Source organism: Colobus angolensis, unplaced genomic scaffold (assembly GCF_000951035.1).
Source record: "Colobus angolensis palliatus isolate OR3802 unplaced genomic scaffold, Cang.pa_1.0 Scaffold925, whole genome shotgun sequence".
In the NCBI taxonomy this organism is placed as follows: Eukaryota; Metazoa; Chordata; class Mammalia; order Primates; family Cercopithecidae; genus Colobus; species Colobus angolensis.
The window spans coordinates 41,489-60,403 of NW_012123210.1; the positions used below are offsets into that span (position 1 = coordinate 41,489).

Below are 18,915 nucleotides of genomic sequence, written 5' to 3' on the forward strand. Positions count from 1 at the left end.
TTTAGGAAACTCAAAGAAATTCAAGATAATACAGAAAAAGAATTCAGAATTATATCAGATAAAGTTAACAAAAAGATTGAAATAATTTTTTAAAACTCAAGAAGACATCCTGGAGTTTAAAAATCCAATTGGCATGCTGAAATATGCATCCAAGTCTTTTAATAACAGAACTGACCCAACAAAAGAAGAATTAGTGAGCTTAAAGACAGGCTATTTAAAAATACATAGTCAGAGGAGACAAAAATAAAAAACAATGAAGCACCACTATAGGATCTAAAAAATAGCCCCAAAACATAAAATCTAAGAGTTAGTGGCCTTAAAGATGAGGTAGAGAAAGATAGGATAGAAAGTTTATTCAAAGGAATAAAAACAGAGAACTTCTCAAACCTAGAGAAAGATATTAGTATATAAGATTATGAAACATCAAGCAGATTTAATCCAAAGAAGACTACCTCAAGGCATTTAATGATAAAACTCCCAAAGGTTAAGGGTTGAAAAAAAAACAGGATTCTAAAAGCAGCAACAGAAAAGAAAGAAATGACATGCAATGGAGCTCCAGCACATATGGCAGTAGACTTTTCAGTGCATACCTTACATTCCAGGAGAGAGTGGCATGGCATATTTAAAGTGCTGAAAGAAAGAAGATTTTTACCCTAGAATAGTGTATCTGGCAAAAAAAAAAAAAAAAAAAAAAAAATCCTTCAAAAATGGAGACATAAATACTTTCTCAGACCAATGCTGAAGGATTTTGTCAACACAAAGCCTGTCCGACAGGAAATGCTAGAGGGAGTACTTTAATCAGAAAGAAAAGGATGTAAATAAGCAATAAGTAAGCATCTCAAGATACATATCTCACTGGCAAAGTAAGAACACAGGAAAACATAGAATATTACAACACTCTAAATTGTTGTGCATAAACTACTCTTTTTTTTTTTTTTTTTCTGAGACAGAGTCTCGCTCTGTTGCCCAAGCTGGAGTGCAGGGATGTGATCCACATCTGGCCATAAACTACTCTTGTCTTACATAGAAAGGCTGAATTATGAGCCAATCAAAAATAATAACTACAACAACTTTTCAAGAAATAGGCAGTGCCATAAGATATAAATAGATACTACAAAAAGTTAAAAAGCAGGTGGAAGAAGTTGAGGTGTAGAGCTTTTATTAGTTCATTTTTGCTTGTTTGTTTATGTAAACAGTATTACATTGTTATCAGGCTAAAATAGTGGGTACTGAGAAAGTATTTGCAAGCCCATATGGGAACCTCAAGCCAAAATACATAAAATGGATACACAAAAAATATAAAGCAAGAAACTAAATTGTATCAACAGAGAAAATCACCTTCACTTAAAGGAAGACAGGAAGGAAGGAAGGAAATACCACAAAACAACCAGAAAACAAATGCGAAAATGGCAGTAATAAATCCTTACTTATCAATAATAACATTGTAAATGGAATAAACCCTCCAATCAAAACACATAGAGTGGCTGAATGGAGGCAAAAACAAGATTGATTGACCTGCTGCCTACAAGAAACCCACTTCACCTATAGAGACACACATAGACTGAATTTAAAAAAATGGAAAAATATATTCCATGCCACTGTAATACAAAAAAGAGCATGTGTAGCCATCCTAATGTCACACTAAATAGATTTTAAGACAAAAACTATAAGAAGAAACAAATAAATCCACTTTTGATGACTGGAGTCAATTCAGACAGACAATATAAGAATTTTAAATATATATGCACTCAACATTGTAGCACCCAGATATGTAAAGCAAATAAGATAAGAGATATATAGAGAGGTAAACTTTAATACAATAATAACTGGAGATTTCAACACTTTACTTTCAACATTGGATAGGTCCACTTGACAGAAAGTAAACAAAGAGGCTGGGTACAGTGGCTCACACTTGTAATCCCAGCACTTTGGGAGGCCAGAGTGAACAGATGACTTGACTTCAGGAGTTTGAGACCAGACTGGCAACATACTGGGACAATGTTTCTACTCCAAAGAAAAAAAGAAAAAGAGGGGAGGGAAGGGAAGGGGAAGGGGAAGAGAAAGGGAAAAGGGAAGGGGAAGATGAAGGGGAAGGGCATGAGGGAAGTGGAGGGGAGGGAAGGGGAGGAGAGGGGAGACATCTGACATAATCTGTACTACACACCAAATGGTATATAATAGATATTTACAGAAGGTTTTATATAATCACTCTAGAACACACAATCTTTTCCTCAGCACATGGATCATTCTCAATAATAGACCACATTTTAAGTCACAAAACAAATCTGAAAACATTCAAAAATAATTGAAATAATATAAACCAACTTCTATGGCTGCAGTAAAGTAAAACTGGAAGTCAATAACAAGAGGAATCTTGGAAAATAAACAAATACATGAAAATTAAACAGTGTGCTCCTAAATGACCAGCAAGTCAATGAAGAAATTCAGAAGGAAATTGAAAATTTCTTGAAATAAATGATAATAGAAACACAACATAACAAACCTATGAGATATAGCAAAAGCAGTACTAAGAGGGAATTTTATAGCTGTAAGTGCCTACATCAAAAAAGGAGAACATCCTTCCAAAAATAACCATAATAATGCATCTTAAAGAACAAGAAAAGCAAGAACAAATGAAAACCAAAAGTAGAAGAAAGGAAATAATAAAGATCAAAACAGAAATAAATGAAATTGAAAAGAAAACAATATAGAAGATGAATTAGCAAAACGTTGATTTTGGAAGGTTAAACAAAACTGAAAACCCTCTAGCAAGATTAACTTTAAAAAGAGAAGACCCAAATAAATGAAATCAGAGATGAAAAAAGAGACCTGACAACTGATACTGCAGAAATTTAAAGGATCATTAGTGGTTACTATGAGCAACTATAAGTCAATAAATTGAAAACTTTAGAAGAAATGGACAAATTCCTAGACATATACAACCTATCAAGACTGAAACATGAAGGAATCTAAAGCCTGACAAGCCAATAACAAGCAATGAGATCAAAGTTGTATTAAAAATCTTCCTGTAAAGAGAAGCCCTCGACCCGAAAGCTTCACTACTGAATCCCACCAAGCATTTAAAAAAGAACTAATAACAATTCTACTCAAACTGTGCCAAAAAAAAAAAAAAAAATAGAGCAGGAGGGAATACTTCCAAGTTCATTCTACAAAGCCGGTATTACCCTGACAATAAAACCAGGCAAAAACACATCAAAAAGAAAAAACGATGGGCCAATTTCACTGATGAATATTGATGCAAAAATTCTCAACAAAATGCTAGCAAGCTGAGTTCAACAATATTTTAAAAGGACCATCCATCATGACCAAGTGGGATTTATCCCTGGGATGGAAGGATGGTTTAACATATGCAAATCAATTAATGTGATACATCCTGTCAACAGAATGAAAACTATGTGATCATTTCAATTAATGCTGGAAAATAATTTGATAAAGTTCAACATCCTTTCATGATAAAAACCTTCAAAAAATGGGGAATAAAGGAAACAAAATTCAACATAGTAAAACTCATATATGATGGAACTATTAATTATGACAGTTATCTTATTTAAAGAGGAAAAATTGATAGGTTTTTCTCTAAGATCTAGAGTTTAAAAACAATGTCCATTTTTATTTTCACCACTGTTATTCAACATAATATTGGAAGTCCTAGCTAGAGTAATCAGACAGCAGAAAGAAATAAAGGGCATTTGAATGGAAAAGGACAAAATCAAATTACCCTTGCTGCAGATGGTATAATTTTATATTTGATAAAACCTAAGATTCCACCAAAAAAACTATTAGAACTGATTTAGAAATTTAGTAAAGTTGCATGATACAAAATCAACATACAAAAATAAGTACTATTTTTATATGTCAATAGTCAACAACCTGAAAAAATTAAAAAGTAACCTCATTTACAATAGTCACAAAATTAAAGACCAAGGAATTAACTTAATCATATGAGAGAAAGAGCTCTACAATAAAAACTATAAAACCCTAATCAAAAAAATTGAAGAGAACAGCAAAAAAATGAAAAGATATTTCATGCTCATGGATGGGAAAAATCAATATTGTTAAAATATTCATGCTACCCAAAGAAATCTACAGATTCAATGCTATCACTACCAAAAAAAAAAATGACATTCTTCACAAAAATAGACAAAAAAAAAAAACTATCCTAAAGTTTATAAGGAATTACAAAAGACTTAGAATAGCAAAAGCCATTCTAAACAAAAATAATAAAATCAGAAGAACCACATTACCTGACTTCAAATTTTACTGCAAGGTTACAGTAACCCAAACAACATGGCACTGGCATAATAAAAAGACACATAAACCAATAGAACAGAATAGAGGGTCCAGAGACAAATTTACACAACTACAGTGAAGTCACTTTTGACAAACATGTCAAGAACATACACTGGGGAAAAGATCATTTTTTCATAAATGGTGCTAGGAAAACTGGATATCCATGTGCAGACAAATGAAACTAGACCTCTATAATCATATACAAATATCATATCTAAATGGATTAAAGACTTAAATCTAAGACCTTGAACTATGAAAATACTACAAAAGAACATTGAGGAAAATCTCCAAGACACTGGTCTGGGCAAAGATTTCTTGAGCTATACCCCACAAGCACAGACAACCAAAGCAAAAATGGACAAATTAGATCACATCAAGTTAAAACACTTTTGCATAATAAATAAAACAATCAACAAAGTGAAGACATAGCCCACAGAATGGGAGAAAATATTTGCAAACTACCCATCTGACAAGAGATTAGTAACCAGAATACATAAGGAGCTCAAACATTTCTATAGAAAAATAGTTAATAATCTGATCAAAACATAGGCAAAAGACTTGAATAAATATTTCTCAAAAGAAGACATATGAATGGCAAATAGGCATATAAAAATGTGCTTAACATTGATCATCAGAGAAATGTAAATTAAAACTACAATGAGACATCATCTCACTTCAGTGAAAATGGCTTATATCCAAATGAGAGGCAATAACAAATGAAGAGAATGTGGAGAAAAGGGAGCCCTCATACACTGTTGGTGGGAAGGTAAATTACTACAACCACTATGAGAGAACAGTTTAGAGATTTCTTGGAAACTAAAAATAGAGCTACCATATGATCCAGCAATTCCATTGCTGGGTGTATACCCTAAAGAAAGGGAATCAGTGTGTCAAAGAGATAACTGCACTCCTGTTTGTCTCAGTACTGTTCACAATAGCCGAGATTTGGAATCAACCTAAGTGTCCATCGACAGACGAATGGATAAAGAAAATGTGGCATATATACACAAAGAAGTTCTATTCAGCCATAAAAAAGAATGAGATCCAGTCATTTGCAACGACATTGATTCAACTGGAGATCATTATGTTAAGTGAAATAAATCAGACACAGAAAGACAAACATTGCGTGTTTTTACTTATTTGTGAGTTCTACAAATCAAAGAAATTTAACTCATTTCATACCCCCATTCTTCTACTATCGTTCCCATCCTCTGGTAACTCTACTCTCTATTAGAGAAGTTACTCTCTCATAGTTACAAGAGACTGGGAAGGGTAGTGGGAGGGTGGGAGGTATCTGGGGTGCTTAATGAATGCAAAAAAATAGTTAAAATAAAAAAGACCTACTATTTGATAGAAAACCAGGGTGATTATAGTCATTAATCATTGAATTGTACGTTCTAAAATAACTAAAAGAGTATAATTGTAACTCAAAGGATAAATGCTTGAGGGTATGGATATTCTATTCTTTGTGATGTGAATTTTACACATTACAAGCCTGTATCAACACATCTCATGTACTCCATAAATAAGCACACCTACTATGTACCCACAGAAATTAAAAATTAAAGAAATATAAATAAAATGAATTCCAAAATAAAGAGAGTCTCTCTACTGTAAACCTTACAAAAAATACTGTGAAATACTTACTCCTATATTAGAACAGAATAGAAAACCCATAAATGAAGCCACATACCTATGGCCAACAGATCTTTGGCAAAGTTGACAAAGATACACACTGTGGAAAGGACATCCTATTCAATAAATGGTGCTGGGAAAATAAACTTGTCATAAACAGAAGAATGAAATTGTGCCCCTAATTCTCGCTACTTATCAAAATTTACTTAAGATGGATTAAAGAAAAATGTGAGACCTAAAACCACAAATATCATAGGAGAAAACCTAGGAAAAATTCTGACATTGGCTTAGGCAAATAATTCATAACTAAGACCTCTAAAACAAATGCAACAATAGCCTGTGACAATTGGAACTTTGCCCAGTTTTTAATGGGGTTATTTGCTTTGTCTTATTGACTTCTTTGAGTTCCTTATAAATTCTGGATATTAGCTCTTTTCTGAATACATAGTTTGCAAATATTTTATCCTATTCTGTAGGTTGTCTGTTTACTCTGTTAATTATTTCCTTGCTGTGCAGAAGCTTTTTAGTTTAATTAAGCCCCGCTTGTCTTAAGATGTTTTTGCAAAAATAAGAATCTAGATGTAGATCTCACACTATTCACAAAAGTTAACTCCAAATTGTTTATAGAACTAAATGTGAAACAGAAAACTATAAAAGTCTGAGAAGATAACATAGGAGAAAATATAGAAGACTTTGGCAATGGTTTTTCAAATACAACGACAAGTGCACAATCAGTGAAAGAAGCAATCAATAATCTGAACTTGTTAAAATAAAAAAGTTTTACTCTCTAAAAGACATTATCAAGGAAAGGAGAAGTCCATCTAAAAGAGGAATAATAGTTCCAAAAGATACAAGAATATATCTTTATAAGAATAAAACACTGTCATCCAAAATACTCAAAGAACTCTTAAAGCTCAACGATAAAAAACTGGACACCCTTAATAGAAACATGGGCAAAAGATTTGAACAGACACCCCACCCAAGAAGATAAACAGATGTCAAATAAGCATGAAAACTGTTCAACATTACACATAATTAGGGACCTGCAAACGAAGACAGCAATGACACACACTTTTACAATAAGAACATCTAAGGCATTGACAAAACCAAATGTTGGCAAGGATTTGAAGCAATGGGAACTATTAGTTATTGCTGGTATGAATGCAAAATGTTACAGACGCTCTGGAAGAGAGTTTGGTGGCTTCTCACAAAACTAAAATATGCTTACCATATGATCCAGAAGTTGTGCTCCTTGATATTTGCCAAATGAGTTGAAAACATATGTCCACACAAAATTTACACATGGACATTTATAGCATCTTTATTGATTATTGCCAAAATTGGAAGCAACCAAGATACTCTTCACTAGATGAATAGATAAACTGTGGTACATCAATGCAAGGGAATATTATTATATTACTATTTAGTGGTAGGAAGAAATGAGCTTTCAAGCCATGAGAAGACATGGAGAAACCTTCTGCATATTATTAGTAAGTGAAGGAAACCCATCTGAAAAGGCTACATACTGTGTGATTCCAACTATATAACAATCTCTTACAGTAAAGGCAAAATTATGGCAACACTAAAGTGAACTATGGTTCACTCCTTACCAAGGACTTGCAGGGAAGGGAGAGAATAGGCAGAGCACAGAGGATTTTTAGGACAGCAAATCTATATTGTCTGATGCTATGGTGATGGATATATGGCATTATACATCAGTCAAATTTATAGAATGTACAACACAAAGAGTAAAACCTATGTAAACTTTGAACTTTGATTGATGATTATGTCTTATTGTTGGTTCCCTGACTGTAACTAATGAACCCCACTGATGGAGGTTTTTGATTGTGGGAAAGAGTATTTGTAGGTGCTGGGAAGGGGTTTGTGGGAACTGTTGCTGGGAGGCTAAAATTGCTATAAAAATAAATTCTATTAATTAAAAAATCGTGTCTAATTCACCACTCTAACCAAGCTGAGGCTGGTGTCAATCTGTGACTGTGGAGGGCTTAATTAATGCTAATACACTCTTGATCATTTGGACTCAGGTGGGAATTCTATGAGATGGGGTATTTCACTGAACCACCAAGCAGGAAAACTGGGATTCTAACACAAAATCTTTTACTGGTGCATTGATAATGCTCTAACTCACCGAGTCACCAATTGCTCATTCCTGAAAAACAAAACAAAATTAAATTAGTAGATCTCAGAGATCCTATCTGTCTTTAAATTATCTACGTTCCTTTTATTCTTAAAAAGAAGGGTCAAGGCAGGAGCCTCAGCTCAAGAGAAGAAACAAGGAGCAGAGCAAGGACAACTGTCTCTCACGGAATAAAATTATTGCTCTAAAGAGAGAAAGTGAACTTATTTTATCCAAATAAACTAGCTTATACCTATGTGAGTGAGGCAGTAAATTATTGCTTCCCTTTGCCTGGATAAAGGGTTTACCAGGACCTGGACTCATTCACCTTTTAAAGGTTATAAAACCAAACATGTCTGACCTACATTTTACTCAACTGGTGCTAGAATTATTAACTAAATTAATGTTTATTTTGAAAGTCACTGATTAGATTAATCCACAAGTGTTGAATTTTAGTAAATCTTGGTGCACAATCAACAACCCTCCATCAGTGGGATTCATCAGTTACAGTCAGTAAACCAACAATAAGACATAATCATCAACCAAAGTTCAAAGTTTACATAGAGTTTACTCTTTGTGTTGTACATTCTATTAGGAACTGAATGTTTTGCTTAAAAGGAAGGCAGCAAGATGCAGGGGTTATGGTTTCCAGCCCCAGTTTGGTCACTTGCATTCTGTGTGCCCTTAGCTAAAGTACTGAATCTCCATAGCCTAACTTTCTCCTCTCTAAACTGGGAATAATTTTGCAGGGGGCAAAGATAATTGAGAGAATAAAAAGAGATGTGATGAGTGTGAAAATTCTCTGTAAATTTGTCATAATGTCTGTAAACATAATCGATAAAACATTGTATAACTGGGTCTTAATATTTTCCTAATGAAAGAGCTGGAAATAACTGTACTGGTCAATTTAGAATAAAGGTAATCTTTTTGGAGCATGCCTTTGTACATACACTTCGTCATTAGTGATCTAGGAATGTTCATACATCCAGATGAATTCAGATCTTCATGACCATTGACTACCAGTTCCCATTCAGGTCTGCACATTGCAGTGATTCTGTGCCCTGGGTCCATTCAGTGATTTCCCTATGTTCCATCTTCTCTATTGAATCCACAACTGTTCTGTATATAATTTCTCTTTCTTGCTGTGTACGATTACATTCTATTATCTGTAACAGTAACAGACCAAAAACAATAGAAGCAGCCGTGTCTGGAGGTGACTGGGAGGAGGAGAAGCTGTAGATTTTCAAGCCCTCTGCTATACATTATTTGAGATTGGCCCTTTCCTTAACAGTGCTGAATAATTTTCACTTGTGAGGTGATGCAGAGGGCAGAACTCTAATTTTTATTTCTTCTTTTGAGCATCTCTTGTCCTCTTATCCTTATAAACAAATAATGGACTTCTATTTAATGTGAAGCCTGTTGCTTTCTGAACAGAGTCAAGGTGGTGTATTTTCAGAGTAACTAATGTCTGGGGTTTGTTTTGTTTTTCTAAAATTGTTCTTGAGCCAGCTCTAGTGCAAGTGGTAATGCACCCCAATGGGCATCAGATCTCTGCTCAAATCCCAGTTTTACCAGCAATGAACTGTGTAGCACTGACAGGTGTCCTGTTCTTCCAGAGTTTCTTTCCCCATTTGAAAAATAAAAAATGATAATCTCTACATTCCAGTCTCTTTTAATGATGAATATACATAGATATAGTATTTTACATATTTGATATATTTAATAATATAAATATGTATTTATGTTATTATTATGTAATAATGTATGTAACACTCCCTGCTAATTCAGTGTGTCTCTTTGACAATAATGTAATAATAACATAAATATTATGTAATAACATAAATACAGATTTATGCATATTGTTTATATACAATTTAAATATATATATACATTTATTAGCTAATGCTTTGATATATGTGTGGTCATTCAACATGTATGAGTTATATTCAGTATTTCATGTTTAGGCAGCTGTATTTTAAGTGAACTATACTAAATATTTGAAAGGCTTTTGTTATCAAGGGCAAAGTCTCTTATTTTTTGATATAGCATTACAATGTACATTTTTTATATACGACATATAGAACACACTGATTTCCCTCAAAGTCATAAATTCCCAACTGTGTCATTAATCTGAGAATATGGAATTTTGAGTATATTCGAACATAGAATCATTTACTTCAGCGTTTCTCCATCATCACAGCACATTGGAACAACCAGGAACTTTTAATTACCAATACCTGGACTCCAATCCAATATAATTAAACCAGAATCTCCTAGATGGGCACTGCAAAGAAGAAGTAGGACAAAAGAACGTTTTATCTCTATCCATGGGCCAAAGTCCACACAGAAAAAAAGTATAAAAAGTATAACAGGTGATTGCTTACTTTGCATGTCAAAGAGACACACACTGAATTAACAGGGAGTGTTATAAAAGCCTTGGAGTGCAAGCTCTCAGCTGTCTTAGTAAGAAGAGAAGTCTTCAATGGATCCCTTTGTGGTCCTGGTGCTCTGTCTCTCCTTTGTGCTTCTCTTTTCACTGTGGAGACAGAGCTCTGGGAGAAGGAAACTCCCTCCTGGCCCCACTCCTCTTCCTATTATTGGAAATATGCTACAGACAGATGTTAAGGACATCTGCAAATCTTTCAGCAATGTAAGTATGCTTTATGTTCCTCCAGTCACTTGCAAAGGGTAAGTTATTTGACTGCTACTTTTAGACAAAATCTATTCCTGGAAGCACTCTATTACAATAGATCATTGTAAAGCAAAATACTCCCTCTGAACTTCTTTGATGTTCCTTTTGTCTTTCTAAGTCTGTCATTGTCAGAAATAGTAGAGTGTGTTGGTACATTTTGTGAATACAGAGTCATTGGGGTCATTGTATGATAGAATCATTTAATACAACGTCAAAAGTTTGAAGTGCTGTTTCCCCTCTTTGTTTCAGAGTGTTTTGCTACGATTTTTGACTGAAGGTGAAGGTAAATGTGTGTGATGAGAAATTTCATCCAATAAGTCCCCTACTGTAGTAGTCATGTGTTTTATTCAGAATGGTCATGAAAATCAAACTTCTCTGAAGATTCATTTGATGGCTGATATGAAAGAAATATCTATGGGTTCAGGGCAAGCATAAGTGCATGAAAGAAAGAAGTAATCAGTCAGGGCCCAATTGGTGGTTAACAGAATTCTTTTGGATTCTGAACAAAGCCACTGTCTGTAGCCAAGGTTGCTAGAGAATGGAAGAAATTCTTCTTCCAGGAGATGCTGAATCTTCTGATTCTAACTTTGTGGTGCTTCATCTTTCTGTACTGGTAATACCAGCAGTTAAAAACTGGATTGGGCATTACAATTGCCTAGGGTGACACTGAAAATACAGATTTCTAGGGTTCATCACAGGACTGCTGAATCAAGAATCCTCATGGTAAGAGCGTTACAGGTGACCCTGAAGTCTTTAGCTGGGTATTGGCCTCAAGGCAGACATAGGGGAGTGATAAATTGCTCAAGCATAAGTTTAAATTAGCAGAGGTTCAAGTTTGGAGCTTCTATATATTACCTGTGGGACTCTGAGAATGAATTTGGAATTCTCTGGCCTCAGTTTCTTCATTTTTAAAACAGGGCAAATGAATGTGCTCAATGTGTTGAAGTGAGGATGAACTGTGATTTGTGTACCAATTGCCTGGGTCATTGCATAGCACATCATAGGCCATCTATAAGTGGCAGCTATGACAATCACCATCACATTTATGTACAAAATTCAGAAATATCGAATCTACGTGTGGCAAATATAACATTAAAAAATACAATGAAAATATCAGTCTGAATCATACACAATATTTGTAGCAAATAGCGACTTATTTTGCTGCCATTTGCATTTCCTTTCCCAGTTCTCAAAAGTCTATGGTCCTGTGTTCACCGTGTATTTTGGCATGAATCCCGTAGTGGTGTTGCCTGGATATGAGGCAGTGAAGGAAGCCGTGATTGATAATGGAGAGGAGTTTTCTGGAAGAGGCATTTTGCCAATATCTCAAAGAACTACTAAGGGACTTGGTAGGTGTACGTATACCTGTGTCAGCTTTGGTAACTGGGGTGAGGAGGATGGAAAATAGACCCCTAAAAAGCTTCTTGGCAGAGCTTAGCCTATCTGCCTGGCTGCCAAGTATTGCAGCACTTTCTTCCTTGGTTGTGAATTTTCCCAGTTTCTGGCCTTTTTTTTTTGGTTAGGATTTTCCAGCAATGGAAAGAGATGGAAGGAGATCTGGCGTTTCTCCCTCATAACCTTGCGGAATTTTGGGATGGGGAAGAGGAGCATTGAGGACCGTGTTCAAGAGGAAGCTCGCTGCCTTGTGGAGGAGTTGAGAAAAACCAAGGGTGGGTGACTCTACTCTGCATCACTGACCTTAACAGTTAGCTGTCTTCACTAATGACATCCTTGGAAACATTTCAGGGGTGACCAGATCTTCATTGTGCATCCTGGTTGTCAGCCCTCAGGTGGTGGAGGGAGGTTTAAATCAGAGACAAGGGAGGTTTTGTGTATCTGTGCTTTGCCTGTATAAGTGTGTTTGTTCATAGGGTGTAGGAATAAAAAGTCATTTAATCCTATTTTCTGCTCAATTTTGTTTCCTTGTTTTCAAATCAGAAATCATAAATAAGGGTCCTGAGTTCATTTTTGAAAAGAGTTAAAGAAGGTTTCCCCCCATAACATAAATCTGCATTGCCTCCACCAGAACATTTCACCAGAGAACACTTGGAAAGTGGACATGGTGGAAATGACCTCATCACACCCTATGGAACATGAACCAAGTGACATGTGCTTTCATTTAGATTTTTCATATGGTCAGACTCACATGTCCGGGAATTCCTTCCAAGTCCATGCCTAGAGCTTTGGCCAGCAATGACACTATGTATAGTTTTACTAGTTTAGGTATATGTCAGTGCAGTTTTCATCAGTTCTTATTTCTCAGGAAACACAGTACTAATTGAAAACTGTCAGGATTAATTTCTTGTTAACCACTACTTACTGTAACAATTTATATATTTTGAGTAAATATAATCTACAGTATAACTCAGCAAAATACACAAATACTAATTAGTAAATAATTTGTTTAACTGGATTTTAACTATTATGAAAAACTCTTTATCTTGTCTTCCTTAAATATAATTTGGCTATGTTTTCAGTTCTGTCATCTTTTTTCCCCTGTATTGGATCTTAGCTTTGAAATTTGTGTGAATCATTTTTCTCCCACTGCCAGTTTACTTACCTATGAAGTGCTTGTTATAATCAATATGATTATCAGCCGGGATAAAAAAATTACCTTTTTAAATGCACTCTCTCAAGTGCATTTAAAAAAAAAAGAACTGGATATCAGATTGTACCTGAGAATCTCACACACACACACACACACACACACTCACCAAATTACCTTTCACCCCCTTGGCTACAACAACAGCTTTTCTGAAACTTTAGAGCCCTGTAATGTTTAAAGGAGTCTGGCATAGAAGCTGCTAACTCAGCAGGTTTTCTGTTGTTCAATGTTCCAACTTTATTCAGAACCTTTTCATTTCATGTCACTCTTATTTAGGACCTATCGATGTGAATTTGGGCACCCTTTCCATTTATGTTCACTAGTCACTTGGCTACAGCAATTTCACTTTAGAGATTCCTGCACCAAAAAAAAAAAATAAATAAAAAATAAAAATAAAAAAAGCCTTTTTAATAACTTATTTACCTGTAAAATGACAGATTTGGCCTAACTTATGATTAAATTTAAAACTTTATTAAAACATACTTATCTTGATGACTATACTGAATAATATCCCAGAATCCACAAGAGTAGTTTTGCCCAAATGAATTAAATCTGGAAGATGACTGGAAATGATCTTCCAAAGGAAGGACATTCATTTTTTACAAATTGATAAAAGAAATAAAAAGATTCCATTTATTAATTTACTTTTTGGTTAGCTTTACTGGGATTTAGATTTGAAATAAAAAGTAAACATTTTATTTATTTAATCTGTTATACTTAATGCTCATTTATATTAGTTTTTCTTCTCATATCATATGGATGTACTTGCTTTTCACATTTGTTCCCTCAAACATGTGAATTCACCCACAATCCCCCTAACTTTATTCGTATTGGTTCAGCACATTATACTTCAGCTATTCATTATATATAAGACATTTCTAGGTACCCAACTTATCTCCTCCTATCTCTGTGTTTACTGTCCAGAGGCTTTGCAGACAGATATGATTCTGCTCTAAAACTTGAATTACTAGCATTTCAAAAAAGTCTTCTTTTTCCTTCCAAAATAAAAGATACCTTGGGTTAAAAGAGTTTAAATAAAGGCAGTGGATGTGAATTACCACATGCGAAATGACACTGTTTAGCTAGACTGTAATGCTCAACTCATATTTAAGGTAAAAGTAATGTGTTTATTTCATGCATGCTGATTTTTTTTTGGACACATGAGAAATTTCTAAGATATTGTTTAAAATTTCTAAATTTTCTTTACGTCTTAACAAATGCAGATCTTTTAAATATTTATTTTTTAATAATATTTTTAAACTAGGCCGGGCGCGGTGGCTCAAGCCTGTAATCCCAGCACTTTGGGAGGCCGAGATGGGCGGATCACGAGGTCAGGAGATCGAGACCATCCTGGCTAACACGGTGAAACCCCGTCTCTACTAAAAAAATACAAAAATCTAGCCGGGCGAGGTGGCAGGTGCCTGTAGTCCCAGCTACTCAGGAGGCTGAGGCAGGAGAATGGCGGGAAGGGAACCCGGGAGGCGGAGCGTGCAGTGAGCTGAGGTCCGGCCACTGCACTCCAGCCTGGGTGATAGAGCGAGACTCCGTCTCAACAACAACAACAAAAAATAATAATAATAACAATAATATTTTTAAACTATTTTTAAATCTTTAGCCTCACCCTGTGATCCCACTTTCATCCTGGGCTGTGCTCCCTGCAATGTGATCTGCTCCATTGTTTTTCAGAAACGATTTGATTATGAAGATGAGAATTTTCTCACCCTGATGAAAAGATTCAATGAAAACTTCAGGATTCTGACCTCTCCATGGATCCAGGTAAGGCCAAGATTTTATCTTCCTGGGAAACCATTTTTGCTCTTTTTTCTGGTAAGTCCAAAATTCTATATGGACCAAGCCATGAAGTGCATGTTTGAACATCACAGTACTGCTCAAAAATTTATGAAGTGAACATCTGAGAAAGATGACCAAGTCTTTTATTTTACACACAGAAAATGAGTGCCCATATACAGGGGTGGCTTTCAAGCCCAATGGCTTCCTGACCAGTGGTTTATCCACTAAATCCCAAAGACTGTTTCAATAGAGTACTTTGGTGACCACCCAAAAGCATGTCCATATCACTCCATGGACATCTGGGCCCTTTCTGAAGGCTTTCATTACTCAGCAGGCTTATCCTCCAATCAACACTTACTGACCTCTTCATCACATTACTTGGCAGAAATATTCTAATTTAGGGAAAGACTATCTCCATCAAGGAGGGAGAATATTTGTGACCATAGAAGGTGCCAGGAAACACTGAGTAGGGCAGGTGTGTTTGATGCTTCAGTTGAGATCCTGGCTGATGAGGCAGCTAGGTTAGGAATGACAAAAATGGTTGGTTTCATGGTGTATGAACCATAAACAAACATCCAAATTTTACCCTGTGCTGAGTTGGCATGCCCTACATTTTGCCTAAATAATGATTGTGCGATCTTAGAGAAATCACTTAACTGCTCAGGTGCACAGCTGGGTTTTAAGGTATCTCTGGGTTGCTCGCACTTCTAAAATACTAATTCCATTTTTGAAGCTACTTGACAGAAATAAAAACAGTGGGTTCTAGCTTTGTGCTTTCTATCAGGTTGCCCAAATCCCCTTAACCTCTAGCGCCATCAACTAAATATAAATCATAGTAATTCATACCATCTTATATTTCAAGGTGGTAGGGAAGACTTGGTTTAAACATGAGAAAATTGATATTAAAATGCTTTTATACAATAAAAATGATGTATGAGTGAAGAAAATAATTATCATCTTTGATTTCCTGTTCAAAATTTTATCCATCCAATCTTTAGGTACAGAAAATTGCTACACGTGCACAATAAAAATTTCCCCATCAAAATGGACATGATATTTTAATCGTATTTATAGCTATAATTTCAATCAGGACTTGGTGTAAGATACATATGTCTTATGACATGTTTATATTTAATATTCTTTTCTTTTAGGTCTGCAATAATTTCCCTCTACTCATTGATTGTTTTCCAGGAACTCACAACAAATTGCCTAAAAATGTTGCTCTTACAAAAAGTTACATTAGTGAGAAAGTAAAAGAACACCAAGCAACACTGGATGTTAACAATCCTCGGGACTTTATTGATTGCTTCCTGATCAAAATGGAGCAGGTAAGATATTAGCAACAGATCAGTAATTTGATTTCTTGTCCATTTTGTGATTCATCGAATCCTTCTGTAATTTACTAAGGATGTTTAAATGATCAGGCCAGTAACGCTTGACAAACATCTTGATTACTTATTGTATTTATGGGCCTACACTAAACTTCATGGAAAATATAAAATTGTCCAATGGCTAGAATGCATAGACCCTCTTTTTGAAATAAAAATGATCTACGTGAGTACAATAATATAGACATGCAGTCAAATGGAAACAATTACAAATAAGTAGAAAATATAAAATATCCTACCGTAAACTGAAGATGGATATCAATATTGCGCACAGATTATGTGACAATGGAAAAGAATGGCTTATCATAAATGGGCTTCCTGCATGCCCCGCATATTGAAATAGCCCTTAAAATATTTGCAGTATGGAACAGAAGAAAGGTGTCAGTCGGATTGAGTAATTTGTGGAGAAGTGTGTGGTGGGAAAGAGTTGGTGGATGGAAGAGAGAAGGTTTAATTTAGTGTAACCTAAAATGAATTTGCACAAAGGAGTTGGAAGTTGATGTTTATCAGGTAACCTGTGAGCGTGAATCCTGTTTTCATCACACTATTTATTTAAAAAGCATTTTTTTCCTATTGAATTGTCTTGACAATCTCATCATAAATGAATTGAGTATAAATATGAGGATTTGTTTGTGGGCTCTCAATTCTACTTCATTGATCTATCTGTCCTTATGCCAGTAGTACCTCATTTTGAAGTCTAAATTACCGTAGCTTTGTATCAAGTTTTCAATTCAAAAAGTGTGAGTCCTCAAAGCTTTTTTCAAGACTATTTGGGCTTTTGGGGGTTCATTCAGTCTCAACATAAATTTAAGAATAAACTTGTCAATTTCTGCAAACAAGCCCATAGGGGTTTTAACAGATTGCATTAAATCTAGAGATTAATTCAGAAAATTATGACATTTCAAATATTGAGATGAAATTCATATACCACATATCACCCAATTTAAAGTGTACAATTTAATGGTATTTAGTTTAATTACAATATTGTGAACTAATAATTACAATATTGTGCAACTGAGGTATGAGGCGGGAATCAACTCCAGAGGTGGGACTTGGACACGGGATGAGATTGATGGCTAGCTAAAACAGGGCCAGGACAAAAGCAGCTTTCAATCAGTCCCACTCACCAGTGTACCGTGTCAATTTACTATTCCCCTGGCAACACCCAGGAGTTACCTCCCCTTTCCGTGGCACCCAATGATCCAAAAGATAGGACCCATTCCCTGCATAAACTGTCCCTTAATATGCATGCAATTAAAAGTGGGTATAAAAATGACTGCAAAACTGCCCTGAACTGCTACTCTCTGCCTACACCATAGCCCTGCTCTGCAGAAGCCCTCACAGAGTTGTACCACTGCCTGTTCAACAAAGCTGTTTTCTTCTACCTCTGAGTTGCCCTTGAATTCTTTTCTGGGAAAAGCCAAGAACCCTTCCAGACTAAGCTCCACATTGGCACTTGCCTGCCCTGCCTCACAACTACCATCTCTCTCTACTTTCAAAACTTTTTTATCACTCCACAGAAACATATTATATCATAAACTAGTTACACCTCATTCCCCACTCCATCACGTAGTAAACATTAATCAGCTATCTTTATGGATTTGCCTATAATGAATACAGCATATAAAAGGACCCATGGCATACATGAACTTTTTACCTGACTTCTTTCACATAGCATAATGATGTGGAGGATCAAATAACTTTTAGCATGTGATAGTACTTTGTTGCTTTTTGTGGTTGAATAATATTCCATTTTCATGTACACATCCAACAATTTGCTTATCATTCATCTGCTGATGATCATTTGTGTTATTCTCACCTTTTGGCTCTTACAATGTTGCTATGAACATTTGTATACAAGTTTCTTCATGAATATATTTTCAGTTTTCTAGGGTATAGTCCTAGGAGTGTTATTTCTGGGTCATATGGTGATTTTATGTTTAACTTTTTGAGAAACAACTAAACATTTCTACGGTAAATGCACCATTTTAAAATCCCACTAGCAATGTTTGAGGGTTCCCCCTTTCCATATTATAGCTAATATTTGTAATTTTCTGTTTTTTGTGTCAGTGCAAAGTGGTATTTCATTGTGGTTTTGACTTGACCAATGATATTAATCAGCTTTTTACCATTTCTACATGTTCTTTGGAGAAATGTTATTCAAGGCCCTTGCTTTATTTTTTATTTTATTTTATTTGATATTATTTTATTTTATTTTATTTTATTTTTGAGACAGGGCCTCTCTGTGTTGCTCAGGTTGGAGTACAGTGCTGTTATCTTGGCTCACAGCAACCTCTGACCCTTAGGCTCAAGTGATACTCCTACCTCAGCCTGCCAAGTAGCTAGGAGCACAGGC

General features: G+C 35.2%; 1 protein-coding gene across 1 annotated transcript in view; it reads left to right on the forward strand.

The window, feature by feature from the left end:
* The first annotated feature begins 10,565 nt into the window (after window positions 1-10,565).
* LOC105504518 (cytochrome P450 2C20-like) overlaps window positions 10,566-18,915 on the forward strand; it is a 28,349-nt gene continuing 19,999 nt past the window's right edge. The window contains exons 1-5 of the mRNA XM_011931977.1: window positions 10,566-10,733; window positions 11,962-12,124; window positions 12,299-12,445; window positions 14,996-15,156; window positions 16,323-16,499. Of these exons, the coding sequence (XP_011787367.1) occupies window positions 10,566-10,733; window positions 11,962-12,124; window positions 12,299-12,445; window positions 14,996-15,156; window positions 16,323-16,499 (816 nt within the window). The remainder of the gene's footprint in view (window positions 10,734-11,961; window positions 12,125-12,298; window positions 12,446-14,995; window positions 15,157-16,322; window positions 16,500-18,915) is intronic.